General features: G+C 49.0%; 1 protein-coding gene across 1 annotated transcript in view; it reads right to left on the bottom strand.

The window, feature by feature from the left end:
• The window catches only part of SMO (smoothened, frizzled class receptor), a 139,481-nt gene that overhangs the window by 100,224 nt on the left and 16,989 nt on the right, over positions 1–22,268 (bottom strand). The window contains exon 2 of the mRNA XM_086918892.1: positions 902–1,107. Within this exon, the coding sequence (XP_086775018.1) occupies positions 902–1,107 (206 nt within the window). The remainder of the gene's footprint in view (positions 1–901; positions 1,108–22,268) is intronic.

The following is a 22,268-nucleotide window of genomic DNA, read 5'->3' as shown; positions in this document are numbered from 1 at the left end:
GTAAATGTAACTGTCAAATCCTGGCATATGCAGAAGTCACAGTCATAAATCAAACAACCCTGACCTGGGCAGATACATTGCCAGACAAATAACCAAAACCATCTCATAGCTTGCAGCTCCAGATGGCCCTAAAATAGTACTTCTGTCAAAGTTTATGATCCAGGATTTCTGGAGTCTGCAACTTTCACTGAACCTTCAAGGGCTCTAGTTTCTCCTAAATATTAGCAAATATACACAGATAAAACTGCTATTTCGGGAAGGACAAGCTATTATTCAACAGGCAAACATCTCTGGGGCGTCTTTTTGAATAAAAAAAGCACTTAAACATGAAAAGAACAATTAGAGACTCTAGACCTAGTGCACTGGGCTTGTGACTGAGTAACGACACTAGTACCTTCTGCTTGGAGAAAGTTCGTGTAGAAAGTCTGCATTTCGATTGGTTCTTCTTTGCAGCGCCTTATTTTGTATTACTTTAATTCAAATAGTATAATCATTAGATGATAAGCTTTCGATAGGTCCCTACTTTCTTCCTTGATGTAAACTATACGGGCGTATGAGTTTGATTGCATTCCTTATTCAGGCACCATTCATTGCCATCTAAAAATTTCTTTTTTAAATATTGCTCAGAAGAAACCATAAAAAGGATACATAAAGCACTTTACAAAATTCAAAAATATATGTACAGATTACTAGCGTCTAAGAGCCAACATGGCATTGAAGCTAACTTTTACCTGCACAGAGGGATGTGGACAGATGATTTAAACGTTTTCTTAAAACTGCAACAACTAGATGGGCTCTTTTAGAGCACTTTGTGAGTGTACATGGTCGCTCTGCTCTGCGTTGTAAGTCAAGCAGCAGAGCACCCCAGCCCCCTCTCCCCCCGGCTCCTTGTCGTCCTTACCGTGCACCCTTCCGGGAAGCGGGGAGTGCTGCACTTCAGGAAGTCGGGCCAGCCTCGCTCGCGCTCCACAATTGCGCAGGGCCCGCGCGTGGCCTGGCACAGGCCCTGGCTGGGCAGTTCCACCTTGCCGCCCTCACACTTCGGCATATACACAGCACACAGGAGGGGTTGGATAACATCCCAGCAACGGGGGGCGTTCCGGAGACCTGCACAGAGACGGAAACAATGTTATTACATGTCGGCCATCAGAGCGCCTTGTTAGAACCGCGGGCAGCTAGGCTCCTGTTCCTCACAGGCACCTCAGATGTGAGTGCATTGGACAGACTAAGCCCACCCCAGCAAGGACAGAGATGCCTGGTCCCACCGGCGAATAAAGGCACCCCTTAAACTACCTCAAAACATAATAGCTTTGTTCCAGGGCATCCGATTTGCAAATCTATTGATGAGGGGAGCATTTATCTTTTTTTTATTCCTATCCTCATTCCTGTTATGCTTATCTCCGCTTCGATTTTTTTTCTCTACCTACTCTCCTTTACTCCATCCTCTACTTTCAAACAAGCTCTCGCACACTTTTTTCACCTGCCCTAGTACACAGTCGCCCCAATTCTAAAAGAGTTTGGTGAAAACATCATGGAAACTCCCCGCTTATTTAAAAAATGTTGACTTCTCTCCTGCTTCACAAACATACAAGGGCTCCGGCACAGGCCACACACGGATTAAGAATATGCACAGCAAACCTCCCATGCAAAATTCCTAAATGCTGTAAAGCTTAAGTTCACCGCTCCCACTCTTAACATCTGATTAATGAGATGTATATTTGGTCAGTGATGCATAGTGCAACCGACCTTTTAGTTTTGTGCTGAATTCCGTGCAGGCCGAGCTGTCAGGGTGTGACAGGAGCAGCCTCACATCTCGCCAGGTGGAGGGCTTGTGCACCCGGGGGTCCTTCGAACACACCTGTTGTCGCCTGGGATTTATGGACCCTACGCCCAGTGTGTCTCCTCGTGAACCCATCCTTGGAAGTAAAAAAAAACCTGTGGGGGTCCTGGGGATTTATGGCAAGAGCTGGATGGGGTTTCTTCTGAAGGACCACCTAGAGCTCTGGCCAAGCGAGACCACCCAGAAGAGATGCTACAAAGGCCACACCGACCAATGGCTTGCCTTTCAACAGGCACAGGCGTGTTATCACAGAGATGCAACTGGCCCCATTTCATCTGCAACAAATTCACCCAGTCCTGGATTTAAGTCCATCGCTCTTCACACACTGGGGCTTGTAGATTATTTTTTTCCTTCAACCTTCGGGTCCACAAACCTCATCATGTCAGGATAGAGAAAGGTGAACTTTATGTCATGGTCCTTTGGACTATGCCAGGGCGCAAAGTGTCGTAGAGTACAGTAACATCAAGAGGCAAAAGGGTGGAGAGGCATAAAGCAGAATGCAGTTGCGTAGAGTGTCTTTGAGTGATGTAGAGAGGAGTAGATTGGTGTGGAGTGGCATAGAGTGGAGAAGTGTAGTAAGGGGAATGACAGAGTGAAGTAGAGTGTTGTAGACTGGAGTGGCATCAAGCGCTGTGGAGAGGCGTAAAGGAGAGTGGAGTTGCATAGAATGGAGTAAAATAACAGAGCTGCATTGAGGGAGTGGCATACAGCAGAACAGACTGTTGTAGAGTGGAGTGGCATTGAATGGAGTAGTCTAGTACAGGGGAATGGCATAAAGTGGAGCAGAGTGTTGTGGAGTGGCCGAGAGTGTCATGGAGTGGCATAGAAAGGAGTAGAGTAGAGGAGTAGAGTGGAGTAGTGTGCTGCAGAACAGAGTAAAATAAAGTGGCATGATGTGACATAGAGGTAGATACGTAGAGCATCGCAGAGTGGAATACAGTGTTGTAGAGTAGAGTTTAATGAAGTGAAGGGTTATAGAGTTGAGTATCATGGAGTGTTATGTTGTAGAGTGGAGTGGTATAGTGTCCTAGAGTGAAGCAGCATAGAGTACCGTACTGCAGACTAGAAAGGTGAAGAGTCAATTGAATTTGAATGAAGAAGTGTAGAGTGCATTGGCATAGAGTGTAAGGTTATGAGTAGAGTGCAGTGGCATAGATTAGAGTGCAGTGGCATAGATTAGAGTGGCACAGAGGGAAGTGGGGCAGCATAGATTGCAGTGGCATATAGTGCAATTGCGCAGTGTGGCAAAAAGTGGTGTAGAGTGCAGTGGTGTGGAGTGGCGCACAGTAGAGTACGGTGGTGTAGAGTGGCATAGAGTGCAGTGGTGTAGAGTGCAGTGGCACAGAGCAGATTAGAGTGGACTGCCAGAGTACAGTAGCATAAAGTGGAGTGATGCAGAGTAGAGTAGCGTACCGTGTAGTAGTGTAGTCGCATAGAGTGCAGTAGAGTGGGGTAGAGTTCAGTGGCATTGAGTGCAGTGCTGTAAGTAGAGTGTTGCAGAACGCAGTGGTATAGAATAGAGCGGCATAGAGTGCATTGGTGTGGAGTGCAGTGACAGAATGAAGTAGAGCAGAGTGGCATAGAGAGCACTAGCACAGAGTAAATTAGAGTGGCGTAGAGCAGAGTGTTGGGTATAGTGGCATAGACTTTAGGGGAGCAGAAGAGATTGGCATAGTGTAGTGGCAGAGAGTGCACTGGGAGGGTTGAACTCAAGCTGGACAGCGTAAAAAAAAGAAAGCCATCAAATAGAAACCAAGCAAAAGAGAGTTACAAACCACAGAACCAATGGTAGGCAATGCATTCACAGGGAAGCTTTCTGAACGTCCTCAAGATATATTTAGCAAACAAGACAACTGTGCTGCCTGGTAGGCTCCTTGGTTCTAAAGCTATCCTGCAGGCTTGCATACGACAACTTTGACTTTCATAAAGCTGGGGCCAAGTCCAAATGTTCTCAGCACCTACTTTAGGGGATAAAAAATGTCCACTGGACCAAAGGCTTGCTCATAAACAGGATTCAAAACATCTTAGCCCTTGCAGTCAAAGTTGGCCGACCCATGAAAAATAAACAGCCGGCATACATGTGTTCAAAGCATTATTTTCAGTTATAAAACACCTGGCTCTTTTTCTCCTATATCTTCATTACTCTCAATCTGGCAGCAAGAATCTTCACCAGGTTCATAGCATCATCCCCAATCATGGAAAGCAGCCAGTAAGATTTCCAGCCCTGCGGGTCATCCCACCATATAACAAACCCACCACTGTCACTTCCTGTTTGTGTGTGTGGAAACTCTCCTCTCTAATGACTCACTGTACACTTCCACCAGTAAGGGGCAAGTGTGCCAATGGAGGTCACATAAAATTAATTCTGGGGGCCACATGCCCTAGGAGTTTCTCCCCTACTAGGCGACTGAACGGCAGCCTCGGTCAGGACAAACAGCCACAAATGATTCTTGCCCAGGCCTGAGCTGCTGTGTAAACGATGCTTGACAAAATGACGTATCTGGAAGTATTGAAAACGCTGTGGCGCTTCCAGGGTGTACATCTCCTGCAGGGGGTCTGGTCGCATAAAGCCCTCCGCGTCAAAGAGATGCCCGGCAGACCTACATTCTGAGCTACGCCATTGGCGGAATACCCTTGAGACCGTCCCGGAAAGAAAGGCCGGATTATCAAACAGTGGCGTCATTGGCGAGGGGAATGTGGTAAGGCCTCTGGTGACCGCCACTGTATCCCACACTCGGAGTAGCGTGCGGGTAATAGGTGATTTCTTGATATATGGTGGTCTGTCCAAACGTTGCAAAAAGGGGACCTTCCACAACGACATTCGGGCCATAGCCCAGTCCTGGAATAACCACCGTTTTTCCGACTCAGGGCAGTTCCATTCCAGGAGATAGCGAAGCTGTGTCGCATGTAAGTATCTGAGAAGGTCAGGGATGCCCAAGCCACCTTCCATGGGAGCTCGCCTGGCCAAGTCTCTGCGGAGTCTCGGCCGTTTACCCGCCCAGACGAACTGCCGTATCGCGTCCTGCATTTTCTGCAGCATTCCGATCGGAGGGGTCACTGGGATAGTTTGGAACAGGTATAGAATCTTGGACATTTTTATTGCCGCCACGCGCCCCAGCCAGGAGAGCGGTTGCTGCCGCCACCTCTTCAAGTCCCCTTGGAGTTGTGTAAAGAGTGTTGTGTAATTCTGCTCAACCGTCTGAGTCAGGCGGGGCGTCAGGGTGATCCCCAAGTAAGGCAGAGACATGTGAGAGGACAGTCCCCCAAACTGCTGCAGACCGCCAGCGGTTCTGCGGGCATTACAACCCAGAGGAAGGATCAGGGATTTCCCTACATTCATCTTAAAGCCCGAAACTTTCCCAAAGGTCTCCATTTCCAGTAGGAAAGCCGGCACAGAGCGTGCAGGGTTTTCTACTGCTGCAAGTATGTCATCTGCGTACAAACGAAAGGTCTGCAGCTCGCCTCCAAATGTGACGCCAGCAATTTATTTATTTATTTATAGTATTTATAGAGCGCAAGCGAAGGCCCTTGGGCATCTCAGCGCTGGATAAACAGGATTCAAAACATCTTAGCCCTTGCAGTCAAAGTTGGCCGACCCATCAAAAATAAACAGCCAGCATACATGTGTTCAAAGCATTATTTTCCCGGATCCTCTGCGCGAATGGCTCAATATAGAGGGCGAACAGCAGGGGCAAGAGTGGGCACCCCTGCCGGGTGCCACGCCGGATATCAAAGGGTTGCGAGCCGATGCCATTGACTCGAATCGTCGCCTGCGGGGCGTCGTAGCAGCTAGCCACCCACGCCCGGAAGCGTTCCCCGATGACGAAACGTGTAAAAGTTTTGTCCAGGAATCTCCAGTCCACCCTGTCGGACGCCTTTTCGGCGTCGACCGACAGGAGAGCCATGTTTCAGTCTTTGAAATGGGCTTTGTCTATTACATGCAAGAGTCGCTTGGTATTATCACTACACTGCCTGTTTGGGATGAAACCCGCTTGGTCGGGCTCTATGATGCCCGGCAAGCAAGGACCTAGTCTGGCCGCCAGAATCCTGGTAAAGATTTTGAGGTCCAGATTTAGCAAGGAAATGGGCCGGAAGGCCGTGCATTGGGAGGTGTCCTTGCTGGGTTTGGGCAGTACGATAATATCCGCAGCGAGCATGTCCTGAGGGATGGAGTCTGGTCCCTGGAAGGAGTTGAACGGTAAGCACAGGGGCCAGCAGGGGACAGAAAGCTTTATAAAAGCCCGCCTTCCGGCCCTGGTGCTTTCAGAGGCTTAAGTCGTGCTATCGCCGATACCACCTCCTCCATCCGTATCGGGGCAACTAAAGAAAGTGCGCTGTCCTCATTAAGGGCCGTAACTGCCGCTCTGCTGAGGTAAGTGTCCCCGTCCTGATAGAGGGGCCTTTTTATCGACCCTGGTAGCCTGAAGGCCCTACATGGCCCTGCGTGATAGAAATCTGAAAACATGCTAAAATAACTAGCTTTCCTCATTAGTAAATAAAGGCCCCAGGGCCCACTATGCTTAAGGCTTAAAAACACACGTTTCTGTGCATTGAACTGAACAAGGTAAAATTAGGCCTTCAAAGATTAGTTAGTTTCATTGCCAGCTTCAAGACGAACGCACACACACACACACAGACGGGTGCCCGTTGGTACAGCTTCCTGAAACCCTTGCTAACATTATATTTTGAAACATAGCTTGCACAAGTATAAGCAGCAATTTCTAGCAATAAACAGCATCTATCATGGGAGTTCACACTTTCAGATATGTAGAAATGTACGTGACAGAAAAATGTCCTTTTTTAGCAATGTACAACATGTAACCATTTTTTTAGAAATAAGTGACGAAAATGTTCTCTTTCTAAGGTACAAGATGTCCTGAAAATGTTCTCTTTCTAAGGTACAAGATGTCCTGAAAATGTTCTCTTTCTAAGGTACAAGATGTCCTGAAAATGTTCTCTTTCTAAGGTACAAGATGTCCTGAAAATGTTCTCTTTATAAGGTACAAGATGTCCTGAAAATGTTCTCTTTCAAAGGTACAAGATGTTCTGTTCTAAAAATATACAGAACATAATGTACTGAAAAGATTTCCTTTTGGTGTAAACCACCTGCACTGAAAGGGCGTAGGTCAGCGTCATCATAGAACCCTAGTTCCTCAATTTTGGGTATATCAGGCCCAAACGTCAAATCTGAAGCCAGAGCTCTGCTGATGCGACCCTTTAATGCAAGCTCTCCGGCTATCCGATTGTCTGACTTGGGACTTCAAATCCTCTCTCTCAGGTGGTAGACTTCCTAAGCCAGATAATACTTTTGTCTTTTTAAATCTCTGTCCTTGCTCTGTATTTTCCATTCACACCCAATTCCTTGCATTTTTAGGTTCCCTTAAACTACTAGGCCCTGCTGGGATAGTCTTCATAGTTAAGGTGCTTCAAGGCACTAGACTTTATAGAGTGTTCTGCTTTCCCTAACTAATTTCTATTGTGCCTTTTAAAAGATCCCAGTCCTTTTTGCACCTTGGATCTCTTTGGAATGTTAAAACTTGCATGGGTAATTCTCTTCAGAAAAGCACCTTTGTAGGCGCTATGGTTTCTTTGAATGTATTCTGAATGTGAACTTGCGTTTAGTTTTAACCCTGACAGATTAAAGTCAGACTTTCAAACATTTCATTGCTCAGGCTGATCAATTAATAAATGCATTTTCTGATGTACTTAAGACTTAACAAATAAAATGCCACTTTAAATGTGATCTTTGTCACCTCATATCATTGCTCCTTGTTCCTCAGTGAAGTGTGCGTCGGTGACCTGTGACCACGGCTCATGACCACAGCAGGGTTGTTTGTAGGTTGTGACTCGTGACCACACCCCAGAGGGCTTCCATTCTCCCTCGCACAGTCCCTTGGGTCTAAGGCTGGGTCCGCAGCATAGAGTGAGGCATAAAATGCCCGAAACGCTTCTGCTATCTGCTCAACTTTCATGAGCATTTGCCCCCCTTGTCCCTGAATAGCGGAGATTTTGGAGCGGAGGACCCTAGCTCGGAGCCTACTAGCCAGCAGGTGCCCTGTTTTGTCACCGCCCACATAATATGTGTGGCGGAGGCGCAAGGCTGCGTACTCTGCGCGGTCAAGATCCAGGTCCGCAAGCTGAGCCCTAGCTGCTTTCAGTTGGCGCCATATTCTGGGGTCCCTGTTCTACTGTGTACCCGCTCTAATTCTAAAACCTACGCCGTCAACGCTTGTCGCCTATCCTTGCGCTCCTGGGCTTCAGCTGCTGCTATTGCTATAAGGTCCCCACGTACCACCGTTTTGAGAGCTCCCCAGACCGCTGTCATTGGTACATCTGCGTTATCATTAATGCTCAGGTATTCGGTAATGCGTTTGTGTAATTGTTGAGTGACCCCCTGGCGCTGTAATAATGTCTCCCGAAGGCGCCACCTGCCTCGGTGTGATTTTGTGCGGGACCGCCAAGTGAAGTGTGACTGCGTCATGTTCCGATATTGCTGCCGGGATTATGTCGGTGTCCGTGACTGAAGGGGCCAAATCGGTAGATCCAAAAAAGTGATCTAACCGGGCATATGTGCAGTGTACATGGGAATAGAATGTGTACCCTGTGGTGTTGGGGTGGGCCTCCCTCCACAGATCTAAAAACCCTCTACTGGCCAACCACTGTTTACCCTCTTGGGAGATTGCCCCTGTGGAGCCATAACGATGGCCTGACCTATCCTTGTCGGGGTCCATCACCAGGTTAATATCACCCCCCACTAGCGTGTATTTTGTTTGGAATGCGAGGACATCCGCCTGGGCTCCCGTGAGAAAGGGTTCCTATTTGGTGTTAGGACCATACACCGACCCTATGGCCATGGACAACCCCCCCACGTGAACATTGTACGCCAGGAACCTGCCCTTGATTTTGGCGATCTTGCCCCCCACTTGGCCTCTAAAATGTTTAGCAAATAGAAGAGCGACCCCCGCCTTTTTCTCTGCAGTGGTGAAGTATTGTTGGGGAAAAGTCCATTTGCACATGCAGTGCCAGTCCTTGGAGAGTAGGTGTGTTCCTTGCAGCAGGCATATTGCAGCCCCCGAGTTCTCCAGGAGAGAGAGGACGGCCCTTCGCTTAATAGGGTTGTTGAGCCCCTTCACATTTAAGGTGAGAACCTTCAGGGCAGCCTCAGTCATGAGTGGAGTCGAGTCAAGCTGTGCATGTGGCCAATATAGCCGCCGGCCCCCCCATGCTCTGCCAGTGCCCCCGTAGCACGACACACAAGAATCCACCCGCCCCCCCAAACCCCCCCCAACCAACCACCACCCTCCCATCGCCTGAACTCCCGTACCCCGTGTCCCCCCTCCTCCCTAACCCCAACTTCAATACCCTAACAAATAAGCAATGTCCCAGTCATGCCATCCCTTGCCGCAGGGCTGTGGTAGTGTTACCTTGTGCAGCGAGCAGCCGTGTCGACCCCCGTGGCCCCCCGTCCTCCCCCCTTGACCTAAAATGCAGAGGTGCTATAGAATCCCCCCTCACAATAAAATGTCAGTCTGTTGGTGAGGTGTCTCTAGCAGCTTCCGGTATAGCATTGGCCCTTTCCTGCTTGATAGTATGAGAGTCTGGCTTCAAAGTCACAGCGGGAGAGTGCTGTCGACTGCCCCGTTGCCATCCTCCCCATGCGATTGGTGGGAGGTCTTCGGTAACGTGCATTCCTCCATCTGCTCGATGCCCAGCATGGCACACATGTCTTGGAGTGACCGTAGTTGGTGCAAGGCCCCATTCCACTTGAAAATCAGACGAAAGGGGTAGCCCCATGAGTAAGGGATCCCTTCGTCCCGCAAGAGGTCCGTGGCCACTTTAAATGCTTTCCTTTTCTGGAGCGTGATGGCCAAGAGGTCCCGATATAAGGCCATGGGCTGTCCCTGGTATTGAAGGGGTTGCTTTCGCCGTGCCTCCCTAAAAATTCTTTCTTTAGGTGGAAAATCTGGAAGAAAGACTAGGATGTCGGGGGGGGGGGGGGGGGGGGGGCGTGCCTCGCCCTATCGATTCTGATTTTAAAGTCACGAAACAAGGCCTGTTTTCTAAGTCCTCTGCATGTGCCTGCAGGTCCACTTGCTGATCTTTTAGGCAAATGACTTCTTGCTGGAGCTGTTCTATCTCGTCGCTCCTGGCCTGATCTGCCTCTTCGATGATGAATGTCCGCCATGCCAGGAGAAGCCCGACTCGTACCTGGTTGCAGGCCTCTCGACCCCGGCCTCGATTTCCCAACTGCGGCCCGCTCACCTCTCACTGGCCGCGGGGCTGGCGGCTTCCTCTCGCCGCGACTCCTGGTGTCTCTGCGGCCTCTGGCGAAGTCACGCAAGCTGTTCATCCTCCCCCGACGTCAATGCCGAGCCCCGAGCCTTCAGGGCCCCTCCGCCAGGCCTCCTTTCAGGAACGGGTGGAGGTGCCGCTCTTCTGTTCCATCTCACTCCAGTTTGGCGCTCTTCACAGCGGTCCTGCAGTGCCCGCCAACTCCCCCCACCCCTGGTATAGCTCCGGGGGATGGGGGGGGGGGGGGAGGGGGGAAATCACATATGGAGCGGCCTACGGGAGGGCCCGGGCCCAGAGCTCTCTCGACCGACAGCCTCCTGTGCCGCTATCTTGGCCACGCTTTCCGCGCCGTGGTCCGCTCGCCACTCTCGGGCAGCGAGGCCGTCGGTGACCGCCCGCTGCAGCTCTCAGTGTCTCTGTGGCCTCCGGTGGGGTCACGGAAGCCGCCTGCGCCTCTCCAGATGTCGGCGCCGAGCCCTGGGATTTCAGGGCCACTCTGCTTGCCTCCTTGCAGGTCGCGCCTGGGGTTCAGTGTGCGGGCACCATTACGCGGACAGGAGCAACTGTATGTTTCGCTCGTCCACACCTTCTTCTCCTGGTTGGCACCCCTCTCAGCGACTCTGCAGCGTCCGCCAACTCTCCCCACCCCCGGTACAGCTCAGTGGGGGGGGGAAACACATACTTAGCGGGATCGGGGAGCTCACGGGACCTACAACCGCTTACGTCTCCATCTTGGCCACGCCCCCCCATTTAGTGATTCTTGAGGCCTGGTCACCCTACTCAGCTTGTATGATCTAACTCTTGACATCAACAAGGCAAGATGTCCCCTTTACAACATGCCTTTAGAATCAATGAGCTCTGTTTCGTCATTATTGTGTAAAATCCCAATAAAATATAATTTGGAAAAAAAAAATCCAAGCTAGAATGCAGGGTTCCTCAGTTTGTCTTTCTCAACATCCACTACTGTCTTCAAACTCCCACCCCAGAAGACGCAATTCGTGTTTTCAATTAATTTCTCCAGTGCACATGAGGACTAGGGATTCATCCCCCTTGGACATTTATTAACCGCCAATCCAGATTGTATCGGGTCCCTCACACGCCACATATCTACCATTGTCTGTGTAGTTTGGTTAGTTTGAAGAGTACAATATCCTTGACCCACATTAGTACCCCTCTGGGAGATAAAATAAATGCAGAATAATTACGTTAACGTTTCCATTTATTCAGTGTCTCACTCTCCTCTTTAATAAAATGTATCTTCTGCAGTACACGACCTAGAGTACCTCATCGGCACATGTAAGACCACATCCTAAGCTTCTTCACCAGCCCATTGATTACCCAGAATTTCCAATAAAACCCCACTCGTTAGGCATTGAACTTGTGACGTAATACCCTCTTTCGTGTCTCTTTTAAACCTGGCTCGACTCTAAACAATTTTCAGTGTTCCACGTTACATGCTAGCTAAACAACTCCTATATTCCTTTTCCCCTTCCGCTTGCCCACCCTATCTATGCTTCTCAAACCTCAACTAACAATACACCATTACAGCACATCACAATCCCTTGACCTGAAACCCCTATACAATAGTAGCTTTTAACTTGGGAGACTACAAGAAAATAACAGTGTTGCACATAGTCCACCTGCATAGGTGCTTGCGCGACCCTTGGTGTCACTCTCAAGACACTCATCAACCAGCCAGCTACACCGCACCTATAGATATATACCCATAGGTATTTCAATATGGTGCCTTGCCACAATTAAAACACCCTTGAAATCCCATGACTATTACATTAAGTTGAATTCGCTTCACATCTACTACCAGTCCAGCAACGCCATGAGCGAACCATTTCTCATCTCTCAAACCTCTACCCCCTTAGACCTGATGTTTCAATATTGTGCTCAGTGGCTTTGGGATAGTTAAACAAGCATTTGCGATGCAATAGGTCTCGCATTTGCGAGAGTGTACGCTATTGGCATTGTAATTGACAATGCCTTTTATATATATTTTAAAAACCAACACATAAATAAAAGGCATTGCCATTTACAATGCCAATAGCTCAAACTGTCACAACTGCGAGACCTATTGCATTGTTTTAGTTCTGAGGGCTAACTTAAGTACATCAGCCAGTGTTTTAAGATTGTGTTCATTATAGAATTAATGTCGGTTTTGTTTTTAATCAGCGGGTCAGGACCAGCGGGGGCTCTGCTTTGGCCCTTTTTCAGACTAGACTTTTACCTCTACCACATAGGCCAGGATTTGATATTGTAAAGATGCCCTGAACTTTCAGTTCTGTGCCTTGCTTAGTGATACTTTTTCTGGCAATATAGTAATGCAGGTCTCACAGTCTTGATCTATTATCCTTGCATCCTAGAATTTTTGGTGTCACAGAGGAGTACTATGTTGGGCCATGGAGTAGAGCATGTTGATGGGAGGCCTTAGCACTGTGTGCTCATGTTAGTGGGTAGCAGGTTGGGCTCTGGCGGCACTTAAAGATCTGGTAGGCGTACCTATGCCAGTGGCACACTGCTAGCAGTTAAGAGCTCACATGCGCTAGAGAATTAAGTGTTGGGCTACTGCTGGGAGGTATTTAGTTTAAAGTTGCACTTATTTTCTTGCTTGATCCACATTGCTGATGTATCAGATTCGAGACCCCATAAGGATAACAAGTAACTTGATTTCAATCAGAATAAGGTGCAATAAAAGTGGTTTGCTTGTCAGCGCCCAGTGATATAAATTAGTCTCACTTCCAAAATGGAATCTCAGGTCCTCACACAGTAGATAAACCCTAAGCGCCGGTGACCATCGGAGCGCAATGTAGATAGCTAGTGAGTGACTGGACATGCAAGGCTATACAGCCCCCTGATGTCACCAGTCTCACTGTCTGACAGCAATTAAAATGTTGAGGTAAGTGTAAAGGTCCCACTTGCTTGTCAGGAGGAGATTTGCGTGTAACTTAGTCTCCAGGTTAGAAAGCAGGTTTTTGGAGTATTACTGAGATTTTTTAAGCATCATTTTAATCCTAATAAACCCATATAATTTGGCAGCCGCCATTTTTAATTTGATCTCGATGACATGCACTCATGGAATATGCGATTGTAAGTGTGTAAATGATCTAATATGTTTAGAAGAAGCAGTCGCCATTGTCCCGCATTATTTATTAAGAAAATAGTGGTCACTGACTTTTAAAGCAGACCGTGTAACAACACGAGTAAAAAGTTCAGTTGTCATGGGTGGCTACAAATGCAGACAAGGTGGTGCTAAGGAGGGACTACTAAGCCTATTCACAAATGAAAGATTTTGCAAGGACAGTAATCAGAGTCAATTGAAAAGATGGGTGGAAAATGGGCGGAGCTTCTATGCCTTACCATAATACTGCATGCCTCATAGAGCAGCGCAGGCGCTGCCCAGGCTCGACCTAAAACAAGGTGATTCCACAGTGCTTCATATTATTATAAAAGGGAGACATCCCAGCATTCCTCAGAAGGCAGCGTCCCTTTCTAAAATTAGAAGCTTTACTTGCATTTTATGCCAGGGAGCCCTCTATAACTGATCGATGCATTCTGAATAAAACCCATACTTGTGGTACATTTACATTTAAACATTTACATTTTCACTTGAAAACTTTTCTTTTTTTTACTCCAGAATCCAAGCAAAATGTCAGTAAAATGTAATACTTTGAGGGCATCGTCACTTTGAACATGACCTTGTCAAAGACTAATGATTCTCAAAAACATGCAACAATCAGAGATACGTTTCGAATTGTTTTGGACTCATCATAGGTATGTTTGGGTCGGTATGCTTTATCATTAGCAGAATACTAATGGTACATTACTTCAAACAAAGATAGGGATTTCCGTTCATAGTTCCTCCAGCTGAATCTGCTTCAGTAGGGAACTGAAGAAACAAAAGCTTGTTCTAATAAATACCCAAATCTAAACCAGAGAGGAACCCCGAGGGCAGAGTATTGTAATGTTGCTGTCACAGAAGTAGTGAAGCAGAGGAATTAAAAAGGGGTGAAAAAGAAGCTGGCTTCCTGCCCGAGCGGAACGATCTCAGAGAACTTTTTTGTGTTGGCAAAAACCCGATTATGGCCCGGGCCCGAGATCAGTGGCAGGCCCAAGAGTGCAAGTTCTCCTCTGTTCAGTCGCCCTCTGACAAAGAGTAAAACTTTTGACGAGCGGAGCACTGAGCACCTCCAAGACGGCAGTATGTTTGCATAAGTAGATCATTTGAATAATTATGTGAGAGCTACAAGCTACAGAACTTTTATGGTTGCTGCGGCAAGACTTTGGAACGGACTTCCTTTGGAATTAAGACAGATCAGTGATCTTTTGCCTTTTAGAAGGTTAACAAGCATTTACAATGCAATGGTTTCGCCTTTGGAAAAGTTAGACCTATTGGCATTGCTCATGACATTTCTTTTTTTTTTTTACTTATAAATAAATGGCATTGTTATTTACATTGCCAACAGCTCTCACAGCCCACACAGCTCTCACAGCCCACACAGCTCTCACAGCCCACACAGCTCTCACAGCCCACACAGCTCTCACAGCTCTCACAGCCCACGCAGCCCACACAGCTCTCACAGCCCACACAGCTCTCACAGCCCACACAGCTCTCACAGCCCACACAGCTCTCACAGCCCACACAGCTCTCACAGCCCACACAGCTCTCACAGCCCACACAGCTCTCACAGCCCACACAGCTCTCACAGCCCACACAGCTCTCACAGCCCACACAGCTCTCACAGCCCACGCAGCTCTCGCAGCCCACGCAGCTCTCACAGCCCACGCAGCTCTCACAGCCCACGCAGCTCTCACAGCCCACACAGCTCTCACAGCCCACACAGCTCACAGCCCACACAGCCCACACAGCTCTCACAGCCCACACAGCTCTCACAGCCCACACAGCTCTCACAGCCCTCACAGCCCACACAGCCCACACAGCTCACACAGCCCACACAGCCCACACAGCCCACACAGCCCACACAGCCCACACAGCTCACACAGCCCACACAGCTCTCACAGCCCTCACAGATCTCACAGCTCACACAGCCCACACAGCTCACACAGCCCTCACAGCCCACACAGCTCTCACAGCCCACACAGCTCTCACAGCCCACACAGCTCTCACAGCCCATAGATGGCAGTGACACACAAAACACAGTAGGAGCACGAGGACCGGTTCTATGCAGGTTTTATTCACCTTTAAACTGTAAGCTATTTTAGGAGTGTTTCTGGGGGAACTCGATTACCAATGCCAACTCTTCCTGTTTTCAAAGAAGGATATGTTTTTTTCCTTTGACCAAATATTGTAACAATGTTCAAAGTGGCCATGGCGTGCCTTCTAGAATGCCCGGCTCCCCCGTTGAAACGACGTGTGAAACCCACTCCATGTATCCTGCGAACTCCACTCTTTGCTGTCCAGGGTCGCCGTGCCACGTCAACCCGTTTCAGCTCCCCTGGCACTCGTGGAAGACCGCTGCAGGACAGTGGGTGCTGAGGGCTTGGAGTTGGAACTGGTGGGTCAGGGTGACACAAAGTTTGTAAATCCTGCTACATCGGATCATTTCGAAAATCGGGACCCTCGCAGAAAAATAACGGTCATGCCGCAATCTAAGTGTGCGACACACATGTCACATTGCGCTATACGGGCGGACGGGGGTGTGCAACGGGGAGGTGGGGTGCAACGTCAAGACCCCCCTCCCTCTCCTGCACATCTGGACAGTTTCGGAGGTTCGCGATCACTCGTATACTGCGGCCATAGTGTACTCCTGATGCGTGACATACTCCGGCTGTGGGATCCTTGTTTGAGGGCTGAAGAAAGGGCAGTACAAAACGGATGGGCGGGCGGAAGGGGCAGTGGTGGTTGGAAGGGTCAGAGCCAATGTGCCCTTCATGCATACTAGCAGTTTGGGTGGGGGTGTTCAAGCGCACCCACAGACCTTGTAATGCTGAACAGTACAGTCGCAGGTGGAGTGTGCGAGCCAGGGTCAGGCCCTGTACTCTCGGGCAATGTCGGGGTTCAGACGCCCCCGTAGAAGGCAGGCGCGTGGCATGCCGAGGGAGTAACTGCCACCTCCACTGGAACTCATGCTGGTTCTACCGTCTTGTCAGTAGTTTGGGGTTTGAGCAAACACTCCAAATGCAGATATGTATCACTCTTCGAGAATACAATTCTTGGAAAGGGGCAGGGTAGGGTGGCAAGACAGTGCTCGTGCTCAGTTTGTAAAATTATAAGTGCTGGGGCAAACGTTTTACGATGCTGCTGATTGTTGAATACTAGCCCAGCCCGGTCTCGCCTTTTCCTAGCCCTTCCTTCATCCACACTCTCTCCCTTTTGTTCTCTTGCATGTTTTTTCATCCCCGCTTTCTCCCTTTGTCATTGTTTTCCCTTCTATCTCTTCGCCTGTCTTTCCACCTCTTTGAATTCCCTCTTGTTCTGCGTCAAAATCTGATTTGGGGTTCCGCTCCCCAAAAATGAGTGCCGGTGTCCACTATTTGCTACTACTGGTACACGTTTTGGACTGGAAAGGGTGGCGGTTATCTTTAAAAGAGCAGAATCGGGCTCCGTTAGTTCGTCGTGAGATTCGGGTGGATTCTGATTTCGAGCACACAGCCAAGATACAATTATGCGGCATTCGTGGAGAGTAACAACTTGCTGGCTTGAAGGGGGTAGAAGGGTACAGGAAAAGAGGAGGGCGATTGTTTCTAAAAGAGCAGAATCGGACATCGTTCGTTCCTTTTTCGGAGTCGGGTGTTTTCTGGGTTCAAACACACACCCCGGATGCAATTATGTGGCACGCGTACAGAGTATGCTGGCCTGAAAGGGCAGGTGGGCACTGGTCAAGAGGGGGGGGGGGGACTTTTCTTTAAAAGAGCAGAATCGAGATGTTTGTTTGTCATGTGGATAGTTTCGGAGTTAGATCGCGCACCCCTGATGCAGATATGCGGCACTCGCAGAGAGTAAAATCTTGCTGAGTTAAAGGGGAGCAGGAGGGTACAGAACAAGAAGGAAGACGGTTATCTTTAAAAGAGTAGACTCTGGCTTCGTTAGTTCGTCTTGTGAGTTCGCCTGGTTTCGCGTTCGAGCACACACCCCAGATGCAGATATGCGGCACTCATAGAGAGCAACCTATTGCTAGGTTGAAGGGGCAGGAGGGTACATGACAGGAGGAGGGGAGTTTTCTTTAAAAGAGCGGACTCAGGCTCCGTTATTCAGTCATTGGGATACTTTCGGGGTTCGAGCACACACCCCAGATGCAGATATGCGGCACTCCTAGAGAGCAACCTATTGTTAGGTTGAAGGGGCAGGAGGGTACAGGACAGGAGGAGGGGAGTTTTCTTTAAAAGAGCAGACTCGGGCTCCGTTATTCAGTCATTGGGATACTTTCGGGGTTCGAGCACACCCCCCAGATGCAGATATGCGGCACTCATAGAGAGCAACCTATTGTTAGGTTGAAGGGGCAGAAGGGTACACGACAGGAGGAGGGGAGTTTTCTTTAAAAGAGCAGACTCGGGCTCCGTTATTCAGGCATTGGGATACTTTCGGGGTTCGAGCACACACCCCAGATGCAGATATGCGGCACTCATAGAGAGCAACCTATTGTTAGGTTGAAGGGGCAGGAGGGTACAGGACAAGAGGGAATTTTCTTTAAAAGACCAGACTCGGGCTCCGTTCGGTAGTTATTCGGATAGTTTCGGGCTTGGAGCACACACCCCAAATGCAGATATGCGGCACTTGTGGGGAGTAACATCGTGTTGGGTTGAAGTGGCAGGAGGGTACTGGAGAGGAGCAAGGGCGTTACCTTTAAAAGAGAGCAAGCTCGGTCTCCGTTCGTTCGTCATTCGGATAGTTTCGGGGTTCGAGCACACACACCAAAGACAGCTATGCGGACCAGGAGAGAGTAACAACTTGTTAGGTTGAAGGGGCAGGAGGGTACAGGACAAGAGGGAGTTTTTTGTAAAAGAGCAGACTCGGGCTCCGTTCGGTCGTTATTCAGATAGTTTCGGGCTTGGAGCACACACCCCAAATGCAGATATGCGGCACTTGTGGGGAGTAACAGCTTGTTGGGTTGAAGTGGCAGGAGGGTACTGGACAGGAGCAAGTCTCCGTTCGTTCGTCATTCGGATACTTTCGGGGTTCGAGCACACACACCAGAGACAGATATGCGGCACAGGAGAGAGTAACATCTTGCTGACTTAAAAGGCAGCAGGGTTATACAGGACCCGGGGAGGCAGTTATCTTTAAAAGAGTAGAATCGGGCTCCGTGTGTTCGTCTTGTGGATTCTGGGTTTGAGCACACACCCCAGATGCAGATATGCGGGACTCTTCAAAAGTAACCTCTCCTCCCCCCACCCCCGCAGAATGGCGAAAACACACACATTTACAAAAAAAAACGAAACTCCGCCCACCACCTTTAACTCTGACATCGTGTGATCCTCTACAGGGGGCTTGCATCGCGCTGTTCGTACTCCTCCACCTTTATACTATAATAGTTGGCTCCGTTATGGAAACCACATCTTAAGCAACCAGGCATTGGCAAAGCCGATATGCTTGTGGCCCGGCCGGACCAGATTCGGGGGCGTTCCCGGCTTTTGGCTGACGTAGCCAAAAGCCAAAAATTCTCGGGAACGCCCCCGAATCTGGTCAGGCCATGACGGACGCCTCTCTGTTCCAATGGCTAGCCTCCATTTATGGAGCTAGCCAATGGAACAGAGGGCGGATTCCCGAGCAACATACTGTAATCATTAGATTTCTCATGCGCAAAAGCTGCTTGCGCAGCTTTTTTGCAGTCGAACCTAAAAACTCTGCTTTTTCCTAAAGTTTAGCTGCTATACTGCTCTATATTAGCTGCCCTTACCTCTCTGTCTTCTGCCGTGTACCCAGAGTTTCTCAGCGCCAGGATGCCGTCAGGTGATAGAGCGCGTTTACAAATGAAATAAATAAAAATAAAAAATAATAATAATACTGGTCTGTGCATGTGCGAAAATCCTCCCAAAACCGCAAGTGCCATCTGAGTGACTGGCAAAAGAGACAAGCTGCAGTTGTTGACAAATCAAGTCCAAAACGAGTTTAACCCCTTAAGCGCTGCAGTCGGCCAACGGTCGATCGTCGCGAGCGCTACCTCCCCAGTGCTGCACACGACCGTTGGCAGACGGGCCAGCGCTCGTTGTTCGAACTTTCAGCACTGGGTGCTGAACGTTCGACGCAGCTAAGGTGTTAAAAAATGTATTTATTTACCTTGTTGTCGGCTAAAATCTTCTGATTGTGTTCTGCGTGGGCGTGCCATTATTTTGCTTTTTATGTGCTGTATATAAGCCTCGTGAGTGATGATGTGACAGCGCTTAAGTGTTAGATATGAAAAAAATCTATTCACTGCAACAATCTACATTTATGCTTGATTGAAGACGTCAGTCACCGCACTACCAGCTTCAGTTCTTATATTATGAGGGGTGGGTGGGGCATACGCGTTTGATAGTAGTGGTTTGCTTAATTCAGATACTCTGTCCATCACCACCCCCTTTTTTGAATCGTTTTGTCTACCATAAGCGTGGAAGGCTATGCTCAGATGTGAGTCCCTTGCTCACTGCACCATCAGGATTCAAGCAAGCCGGGCCGAAGACGGCTGTAATGCCAGAAACCGGTCCCCAGAAGCTTGTTTCCTTTCCAGTAAAAGAATTGGCTTGGTAGTTTGGTCTGCCCTGTTCCCATGATGCACTGGGCCAGGGACAGACTAATTTGCATGTAGCCAGGTTCTGAGCTGGGATGGTGCAGTGAGCTAAAAAACGGTGATTGATCAAGCCCTGATCTTTGGACTGGGTAGGAGTGTTCTGCTTAATTCAGATACTCTGTCCATCACCACCCCCATTTCTGAATAGTTTTGTCCACCATAAGCGTGGAAGGGTATGCTCAGATGTGAGTCCCTTGCTCACTGCACCATCAGGATTCAAGCAAGCCGGGCCGAAGACGGCTGTAATGCCAGAAACCGGTCCCCGGAAGTTTGTTTCCTTTCCAGTAAAAGAATTGGCTTGGTAGTTTGGTCTGCCCTGTTTCCATGATGCACTGGGCCAGGAACAGATTAATTTGCATGTAGCCAGGTTCTGAGCTGGGATGGTGCAGTCAGGGCCGGTTCTACGATTTGCGAGGCGCTGGGCCAAAAGGAAATGTGCGAGTCCCCTCTAATTTACACAAATGACCCCTTGCAAGAAGACCATTCAGACACTGTGGGGGGCCCATCGGCCAGCATTTTAGTGCCCTCACAGTATTAACTTTCAGCTCACGAGCAATTCTCACACCTTCAGCCCAATAAATGTGAGAATCGCTTGTGGGCTAAAAGTTTAAACTGTGGGGGCGATAAAATGCTGGACAATGGGCCTCCCGCAGTGTCTCTGCATTTGGGACAAGAGTGGGGTGCCTCCCTCCCCTAGGCCTCCAGACACCATCCCTGAGTGGCAAGGGAAGGGGACCCCCTCCCATGGACCCTAATTGTAAGGAGACACCTTTCTTTTGGTGTTTCGGCAGGGAAACAACGGGACACACATCGGTGCGTGGCCCCATGCAGGTGGGCTGAGTGCGAGGCTCGTCACACGCCAGTGGGCTTTCGCAGCTCCCCTCAAATCTAAGCCAGCTGTTTTATTTACTATTGACAAGTACCAGGCATGTTTTCACTGCCGCGCAACGTGTGGACCTGGCCATATGCATTGCAACCCAGCTTTGAAGTGCTCCATCCAGACATCACATTAGCTTTGCAGCCCCCCCTTGCAGACAACAAGTTTGTTTTGCCCCATCTCCAAGGCAGTAATAACGCTTTGCTTCTTCAGCCCCTGCAACATGACTTTGCCCCACTTTCCAAAGGCCGGGTGGGGATGTCGCCTGACCTCTCGACCGCAAAGTAGTTCTGCCCAGACATGCTTCACCCCATTCATGAGGGAGGAATAAATTCACGTAATCAACAGTCAACATTCCTGGGCCTGGCATGATGAAGGGCGCTCCTCCAGACACCGCATCTCGCTTCAGGAGGCAGCTTTGTACCTGCCTGGTGGCCTGGCCGCTTCATACTGAGGCTGTCTCATCATTTGATTACTCCCAATGGAGTATAATTTTCCCAATCGCTGGTAACCCCTACACAGACAGACCAGTAACCTTGCTCTATCTCTTTGATTTATGACTTGAAGGTCAAGATACATGGGGATGCCGTGTTACTGCTTAGAAGCAACTAACCAAGCTTTAGAAGTTCATTAAACCCAGCAGAGACAGTTTCCTTAAAGAAACACTCGCATCACACTTGGAGCAGTTAACATTCAAAATAACCTCCCCGCCCCCCAAAAAGGGCTGTGTGTCCCCTATCCTCTTTCATGTCACTCTGTGGCTGGGCAGAGGGGGCCCCCTGAGCGCGTGGCCCTGGGCAGCTGCCCATACCGCCCATGGCTAGGACCGGCCCTGGGTGCAGTGAGCTAAAAAACGGTGATGGATCAAGCCCTGATCTTTGGACTGGGTAGGGGTGTTCTGCTTAATTCAGATACTCTGTCCATCACCACCCCCTTTTCTGAATAATAGTGGTTTGTCAGGCAGGCATATGGGGATTAAATAATTTCATCTAACCAGGCAGGATGTTCGCATCCTGTACTTTTATTCATTCATCAGTGCTTTTGGGAGTTGTAGTCATGATTTGTTTCAAAGGAAACAACTGGACCAACACAGCTGATTAATACAAAAAAAATCTTAATCTGGAAAACCGATGTTCAAATGACACTGGAGAAAAAAAAGCCAATGGGAATGCGCTGTCTAGGGGGTCAATTAAGAGGATTACACGTTTTAATATTCTTTTTACCAGTCAGTTGGTTGTGCTTCGTTATGCTCATAGCTGCTCTAATGTTTCGCAGAGAAAAAAAGCTGTTGACAAACGGAAGCAGTTAATTTCATTTGTCTAAACTTGGTTGTAAGTTCATGGCATAGTGGCCGCACATACCCGCTACCAACCCCCTGCCTTTTCAACTCATTGGTGATGTATGCAGACCCTACAGGCAAAAAAATCAAGCCAGACCCACCCTCATCGTAGTGGAAGTTGCCTTTGTGGGTTCCGATGTGGCTGCGCATGGTGCTGCCCTTCCTTGGATGGACACTTGAAGTCTT

This window comes from Lissotriton vulgaris, chromosome 1_1, assembly GCF_964263255.1.
Source record: "Lissotriton vulgaris chromosome 1_1, aLisVul1.2, whole genome shotgun sequence".
Taxonomy (NCBI): Eukaryota; Metazoa; Chordata; class Amphibia; order Caudata; family Salamandridae; genus Lissotriton; species Lissotriton vulgaris.
This window is presented reverse-complemented; position numbering and strand designations above follow the sequence as displayed.